The sequence below is a fragment of the Ranitomeya imitator genome, chromosome 1, assembly GCF_032444005.1.
Source record: "Ranitomeya imitator isolate aRanImi1 chromosome 1, aRanImi1.pri, whole genome shotgun sequence".
Classification (NCBI taxonomy): Eukaryota; Metazoa; Chordata; class Amphibia; order Anura; family Dendrobatidae; genus Ranitomeya; species Ranitomeya imitator.
In genome coordinates, this window is record NC_091282.1 from 1,188,710,903 (window position 1) to 1,188,719,247 (window position 8,345).

General features: G+C 43.5%; 1 protein-coding gene across 8 annotated transcripts in view; it reads left to right on the forward strand.

The window, feature by feature from the left end:
• Nucleotides 1-8,005, forward strand: part of JAKMIP1 (janus kinase and microtubule interacting protein 1) — a 211,713-nt gene extending 203,708 nt beyond the window's left edge. For all 8 annotated transcript variants that reach the window (XR_011317025.1, XR_011317024.1, XM_069744820.1 and 5 more), the window contains one exon: nt 7,745-8,005. Coding sequence is in view for 4 of the 8 variants with exons in the window: in XM_069744816.1 (XP_069600917.1) it covers nt 7,745-7,777 (33 nt within the window). In the remaining 4 variants the exon portion in view is untranslated. The remainder of the gene's footprint in view (nt 1-7,744) is intronic.
• The last annotated feature ends 340 nt before the right edge of the window (nt 8,006-8,345 follow it).

Sequence of the window (8,345 nt, forward strand, 5' to 3'; positions counted from 1 at the left end):
GAAGCATGAAGTGCTCCAAAATCTCCTGATAGCTAGCTGCATTGACCCTGCCCTTGATGAAACACAGTGGACCAACACCAGCAGCTGACATGGCACCCCACACCATCACTGACTGTGGGTACTTGACACTGGACTTCAGGCATTTTGGCATTTCCTTCTCCCCAGTCTTCCTCCAGACTCTGGCACCTTGATTTCCGAATGACATGCAAAATTTGCTTTCATCAGAAAAAAGTACTTGGGACCACTTAGCAACAGTCCAGTGCTGCTTCTCTGTAGCTCAAAAGTGGCTTTACCTGGGGAATGCGGCACCTGTAGCCCATTTCCTGCACACGCCTGTGCACGGTGGCTCTGGATGTTTCCACACCAGACTCAGTCCACTGCTTCCTCAGGTTCCCCAAGGTCTGGAATCGGTCCTTCTTCACAATCTTCCTCAGGGTCCGGTCTCCTCTTCTCGTTGTACAGCGTTTTCTGCCACATTGTTTCCTTCCAACAGACTTACCATTGAGGTGCCTTGATACAGCACTCTGGGAACAGCCTATTTGTTGAGAAATTTCTTTCTGGGTCTTACCCTCTTGCTTGAGGGTGTCAATGATGGCCTTCTTGACATCTGTCAGCTCGCTAGTCTTAAGGCCCCTTCACATTTAGCGACGCTGCAGCGATACCGACAACGATCCGAATCGCTGCAGCGTCGCTGTTTGGTCGCTGGAGAGCTGTCACACAGACCGCTCTCCAGCGACCAACGATGCCGGTAACCAGGGTAAACATCGGGTAACTAAGCGCAGGGCCGCGCTTAGTAACCCGATGTTTACCCTGGTTACCATGCTAAAAGTAAAAAAAAACAAACACTAGATACTTACCTACAGCTGTCTGTCCTCCAGCGCTGCGCTCTGCTTCTCTGCTCTCCTCCTGTACTGTCTGGGAGCCGGAAAGCAGAGCGGTGACGTCACCGCTCTGCTTTCCGGCTCACAGCCAGTGCAGGAGGAGAGCAGAGCGCAGCGCTGGAGGACAGACAGCTGTAGGTAAGTATGTACTGTTTGTTTTTTTTTACTTTTAGCATGGTAACCAGGGTAAACATCGGGTTACTAAGCGCGGCCCTGCGCTTAGTTACCCGATGTTTACCCTGGTTACCAGTGAAGACATCGCTGGATCGGTGTCACACACGCCGATCCAGCGATGTCTCCAGGGAGTCCAGCGACGAAATAAAGTTCTGGACTTTATTCAGCGACCAACGATCTCCCAGCAGGGGCCTGATCGTTGGTCGCTGTCACACATAACGATTTCATTAACGATATCGTTGCTACGTCACAAATAGCAACGATATCGTTAACAATATCGTTATGTGTGAAGGTACCTTTACCCATGATGGGGGTTTTGAGTAATGAACCAGGCAGGGAGTTTATAAAAGCCTCAGGTATCTTTTGCATGTGTTTAGAGTTAATTAGTTGATTCAGAAGATTAGGGTAATAGGTCGTTTAGAGAACCTTTTCTTGATATGCTAATTTATTGAGACAGGTTTTTTGGGTTATCAGGAGTTGTATGCCAAAATCATCAGTATTAAAACAATAAAAGACCTGACAAATTTCAGTTGGTGGATAATGAATCTATAATATATGAAAGTTTAATTGTAATCATTACATTATGGTAAATAATGAAATTTAACACTATATGCTAATTTTTTGAGAAGGACCTGTATTTCATCAGTAGATGGAGCTGGAACACAACAAATCAGAAATTACCCAGAAAAATACATGAATTACATGCAAGCACATGTCTAACACCCACTCTTCCTCCTTCTGACATCATTTCCCTTTGACAAATCGCAGCGTTTTTGGAAGCAAATCCGCAGCAAATCCGCAAACCTTTTTACACCTGCGTTTTTTCCTGCGGATTTGACTGACTCAATGGAAGTCAATGGGCGCAGAAACGCTGCAGATCCGCAAAAAGAATTGACATGCTGTGGAAAATAAAACGCTGCAAATAATGACGGAAATTTCCAAATCATGTGCACAACACTTCAGGAATTTCATTGATTAACATTGCTTAAGTAATCCATTGCGTTTTTGGAGCATTTCCACGCGGAAAAAAACGCTACGGAAACGCAACAAATCTGCATCATGTGCACATAGCCTGAATGTCTTTTTTCATAGATATAATATTACAGGTCCTAGGTATTACATTTTATGATGCGATGGTGATCCAGCGTACTATTCTCATTGCCTTATACGGAGTCGTGAAGGATTTTTTTGTTTAACCCCTTTACCCCCAAGGGTGGTTTGCACGTTAATGACCGGGCCAATTTTTACAATTCTGACCACTGTCCCTTTATGAGGTTATAACTCTGGAACGCTTCAATGGATCCTGATGATTCTGACATTGTCAGATAGTACCTGCGTTTATTTGTGAAAAAAAACGGAAATTTGGCGAAAATTATGAAAATTTCGCAATTTTCCAACTTTGAATTTTTATGCAATTAAATCACAGAGATATGTCACACAAAATACTTAATAAGTAACATTTCCCACATGTCTACTTTACATCAGCACAATTTTGGAACCAACATTTTTTTTTGTTAGGGAGTTATAAGGGTTAAAAGTTGACCAGCAATTTCTCATTTCTACAACACCATTTTATTTTAGGGACCACATCTCATTTGAAGTCATTTTGAGGGGTCTATATGATAGAAAATACCCAAGTGTGACACCATTCTAAAAACTACACCCCTCAAGGTGCTCAAAACCATATTCAAGAAGTTTATTAACCCTTCTGGTGCTTCACAGGAATTTTTTGAATGTTTAAATAAAAATGAACATTTAACTTTTTTTCACAAAAAATTTAATTCAGCTCCAATTTGTTTTATTTTACCAAGGGTAACAGGAGAAAATGGACCCCAAACATTGTTGTACAATTTGTCCTGAGAATGCCAATACCCCACATGTGGGGGTAAACCACTGTTTGGGCGCATGGCAGAGCTCGGAAGCGAAGGAGTGCCATTTGACTTTTCAATGCAAAATTGACTGGAATTGAGATGGGACGCCATGTTTCGTTTGGAGAGCCCCTGATGTGGCTAAACATTCAAACCCCCCACAAGTGACACCATTTTGGAAAGTAGACCCCCTAAGGAACTTATCTAGAGGTGTGGTGAGCACTTTGACCCAACAAGTGCTTCACAGAAGTTTATAATGTAGAACCGTAAAAATAAAAAATAATTTTTGTGAAAAAATATGATCTTTTCGCCCCCAATTTTTTATTTTCCCAAGGGTAAGAGAAGAAATTGGACCCCAAAAGTTGTTGTACAATTTGTCCTGAGTACGTTGATAGCCCATATGTGGGGGTAAACCACTGTTTGGGCGGATGGGAGAGCTCGGAAGGGAAGGAGCGCCGTTTGACTTTTCAATGCAAAATTGACAGGAATTGAGATGGGACGTCATGTTGCGTTTGAAGAGCCACTGATGTGCCTAAACATTGAAACCCCCCACAAGTGACACCATTTTGGAAAGTAGACCCCCTAAGGAACTTATCTAGAGGTGTGGTGAGCACTTTGACCCACCAAGTGCTTCACAGAAGTTTATAATGTAGAACCGTAAAAATAAAAAATCATATTTTTCACAAAAATTATCTTTTTGCCCCCAATTTTTTATTTTCCCAAGGGTAAGAGAAGAAATTGGACCACAAAAGTTGTTGTACAATTTGTCCTGAGTACGCTGATACCCCATATGTGGGGGTAAACCACTGTTTGGGTGGATGGGAGAGCTCGGAAGGGAAGGAGCGCCGTTTGACTTTTCAAAGCAAAATTGACAGGAATTGAGATGGGACGCCATGTTGCGTTTGCAGAGCCCCTAATGTACCTAAACAGTAGAAACCCCCCACAAGTGACACCATTTTGGAAAGTAGACCCCCTTAGGAACTTATCTAGATGTGTGCTGAGCGCTTTGACCCACCAAGGGCTTCACAGAAGTTTATAATGGAGAGCCGTAAAAATAAAACAAAAATTTTTTCCCACAAAAATTATTTTTTAGCCCCCAGTTTTGTATTTTCCCGAGGGTAAGAGGAGAAATTCGACCCCAAAAGTTGTTGTCCAATTTGTCCTGAGTGCGCTGATACCCCATATGTGGGGGGGAACCACTGTTTGGGCGCATGGGAGGGCTCGGAAGGGAAGGAGCTCCATTTGGAATGAGGACTTAGATGGAATGGTCTGCAGGTGTCACATTGCATTTGCAGAGCCCCTAATGTACCTAAACAGTAGAAACCTCCCACAAGTGACACCATTTTGGAAACTAGACCCCCTAAGGAACTCATCTAGATGTGTTGTGATAGCTTTGAACCCCCAAGTGTTTCTCTACAGTTTGTAACGCAGAGCCGTGAAAATTAAAAAAAAAAATCTTTCCCCCCAAAATTATTTTTTAGCCCCCAGTTTTGTATTTTCCCGAGGGTAAGAGGAGAAATTCGACCCCAAAAGTTGTTGTCCAATTTGTCCTGAGTACGCTGATACCCCGTATGTTGGGGGAAACCAAGGTTTGAGTGCATGGCAGAGCTCGGAAGGGAAGGAGCGCCATTTGGAATGCAGACTTAGATGGAATGGTCTGCAGACGTCACATTGCGTTTGCAGAACCCCTAATGTACCTAAACAGTAGAAACCCCCCACAAGTGACCCCATATTGGAAACTAGACCCCCCAGGGAACTAATCTAGATGTGTTGTGAGAACTTTGAACCCCCAAGTGTTTCACTACAGTTTATAACGCAGAGCCGTGAAAATAAAAAATCTTTTTTTTTCCCACAAAAAATATGTTTTAGCCCCGAGTTTTGTATTTTCCCAAGGGTAGCAGGAGAAATTGGACCCCAAAAGTTGTTGTCCTATTTGTCCTGAGTACGCTGATACCCCATATGTTGGGGTAAACCCCTGTTTGGGCACACGGGAGAGCTCGGAAGGGAAGAAGCACTGTTTTACTTTTTCAACGCAGAATTGGCTGGAATTGAGATCGGACGCCATGTCGCGTTTGGAGAGCCCCTGATGTGCCTAAACAGTGGAAACCCCCCCCAATTATAACTGAAACCCTAATCCAAACACATCCCTAACCCTAATCCCAACAGTAACCCTAACCACACCTCTAACCCTGACACACCCCTAACCCTAATCCCAACCCTATTCCCAACCGTAAATGTAATCTAAACCCTAACTGTAACTTTAGCCCCAACCCAAACTGTAGCCCTAGCCCTAACCCTAATCCTAACCCTAGCCCTAACCCTAGCCCTAACCCTAGCCCTAACCCTAGCCCTAACCCTAGCCCTAACCCTAGCCCTAACCCTAGCCCTAACCCTAGCCCTAACCCTAACCCTAGCCCTAACCCTAGCCCTAACCCTAGCCCTAACCCTAGCCCTAACTCTAACCCTAGCCCTAATGGGAAAATGGAAATAAATACATTTTTTTAATTTTTCCCTAACTAAGGGGGTGATGAAGGGGGGTTTGATTTACTTTTATAGCGGGTTTTTTAGCGGATTTTTATGATTGGCAGCCGTCACACACTGAAAGACGCTTTTTATTGCAAAAAATATTTTTTGCGTTACCACATTTTGAGAGCTATAATTTTTCTATATTTTGGTCCACAGAGTCATGTGAGGTCTTGTTTTTTGCGGGACGAGTTGATGTTTTTATTGGTAACATTTTCGGGCACGTGACATTTTTTGATCGCTTTTTATTCCGATTTTTGTGAGGCAGAATGACCAAAAACCAGCTATTCATGAATTTCTTTTGGGGGAGGCGTTTATACCGTTCCGCGTTTGGTAAAATTGATGAAGCAGTTTTATTCTTCGGGTCAGTACGATTACAGCGACACCTCATTTATATCATTTTTTTATGTTTTGGCGCTTTTATACGATAAAAACTATTTTATAGAAAAAATAATTATTTTTGCATCGCTTTATTCTCAGGACTATAACTTTTTTATTTTTTTGCTGATGATGCTGTATGGCGGCTCGTTTTTTGCGGGACAAGATGACGTTTTCAGCGGTACCATGGTTAGTTATATCTGTCTTTTTGATCGCGTGTTATTCCACTTTTTGTTCGGCGGTATGATAATAAAGTGTTGTTTTTTGCCTCGTTTTTTTTTTTTTTTTCTTACGGTGTTTACTGAAGGGGTTAACTAGTGGGCCAGTTTTATAGGTCGGGCTGTTACGGACGCGGAGATACTAAATATGTGTACTTTTATTGTTTTTTTTTTTATTTAGATAAAGAAATGTATTTATGGGAATAATATTTTTATTTTTTTTTTCATTATTTTGGAATATTTTTTTTTTTTACTTTTTTACTTTGTCCCAGGGGGGGACATCACAGATCAGTGATCTGACAGTTTGCACAGCACTCTGTCAGATCACTGATCTGACATGCAGCGCTGCAGCCTTCACAGTGCCTGCTCTGAGCAGGCTCTGTGAAGCCACCTCCCTCCCTGCAGGACCCGGATCCGCGGCCATCTTGGATCCGGGGCTGGAGGGAGCAGGGAGGGAGGTGAGACCCTCGCAGCAACGCGATCACATCGCGTTGCTGCGGGGGGCTCAGGGAAGCCCCCAGGGAGCCCCCTCCCTGCGCGGTGCTTCCCTGTACCGCCGGCACATCGCGATCATCTTTGATCGCGGTGTGCCGGGGGTTAATGTGCCGGGGGCGGTCCGTGACTGCTCCTGGCACATAGTGCCGGATGTCAGCTGCGATAAACAGCTGACACCCGGCCGCGATCGGCGGCGCTCCCCCCGTGAGCGCTGCCGATCGCATATGACGTACTATTGCGTCCTTGGGAAGTAAAGCCCACCCCACATGGACGCAATAGTACGTCTAATGGCAGAAAGGGGTTAAAGGGACTCTGTCACCTGAATTTGGAGGGAACAATTTTCAGTCATAGGGGCGGAGTTTTCGGGTGTTTGATTCACCCTTTCCTTACCCGCTGGCTGCATGCTGGCTGCAATATTGGATTGAAGTTCATTCTCTGTCCTCCATAGTACACGCCTGCGCAAGGTAAGATTGCATGTACTACGGAGGACAGAGAATGAACTTCAATCCAATATTGCAGCCAGCATGCAGCCAGCGGGTAAGGAAAGGGTGAATCAAACACCCAAAAACCCCGCCTCTAAGGCTGAAGATTGTTCCCTCCAAATTCAGGTGACAGAGTCCCTTTAAAGAGATTGTCCAGGCTTAGGGCTGAATTCTGTAGTCACTCTTTGTCTGCAGACTTGTGAATCCTCACAGTGCGCACACTGCGTGCTGTCAGGATTCTCTGGCACCAACGACAGGAGCTGGGGGTGCATAACCGCAAGTAGGCGATTTGCTTACATGCGGTCACATGCCGACTAGACGTGTGTGGCATCAGTCAATACAAGCGAATTGATGCCGGACATTTCTAGTCGGAATGTGGCTGGAAGTATGCAAATTGTATACTTGAGGACACATGACTGCTGTTCCCAGCGCTGACACTGGGGTATCCTGATATCAATGTGAGGATTCAGCCCAAAGTTTGAACAAACCCTTTAATTTGGGTCAATTAGCATCTGCCTCGTGCGTTTTTTGCCTTCCACCGGATTAATGCGTTAGGCTATAGATTAGGCGCAATAAATGCATCTCTTTCATTAAACGAAGTAGCGTTCACTTCTAAGTGCTAATTTGAATGAGCGTTTTTGAATGCGATTTATAAGAAGACATGATCTTGACTTATCATACCATTATACACATGATTGTGTAACCGTATCATCTTTTTTCTCCAGGGTTTGAAGAGAGCACATGGGATGAACATCTGATACTTCTGCAACTGCCAAATCAGACACTCCGATTTCATGTTCTTTTTTAATCATGGACCTGGCTGGAAACACCAGACCGCTCGTACAATTATGAGTTTTATAACAATTTAGTTTTTGACTGGACTAAATTTGTTGTTCAGCTGCAATATAGTCCTGCTATTCAGAGACTCTAATAAAATGGATGAAAAGATAGTAAATAAATTAAAAAAAAAAAAAAAGTATTACGTATGAAGTGGAAGAGTGCGTTTTCTTACACCTTATAGAAACGTCATACAGTGATGCCCCAATGAAAGTTGCTCAGGTTCTCACTGGTAGAAGAATACTCTCCATGTTTGCCCATTATGTTTGGCACGAAAAGATTTTCACCGGCAAAATCAACTATCTGGGAGAATGACAAAAGGTGCTGTCTGCAAGGTAACAATCCCTTTAAAGGTGTTGTTCACCTTGGGGGTCAATTTTCTTTACTACTTAAATTCATGTATTTAGGGTTAAAAATTATTTTTGCTATTGGTTTTCATTGGAAAATTTGCACCATTTGTCTTCTGTATTCTTTATTAGAATCTATTAG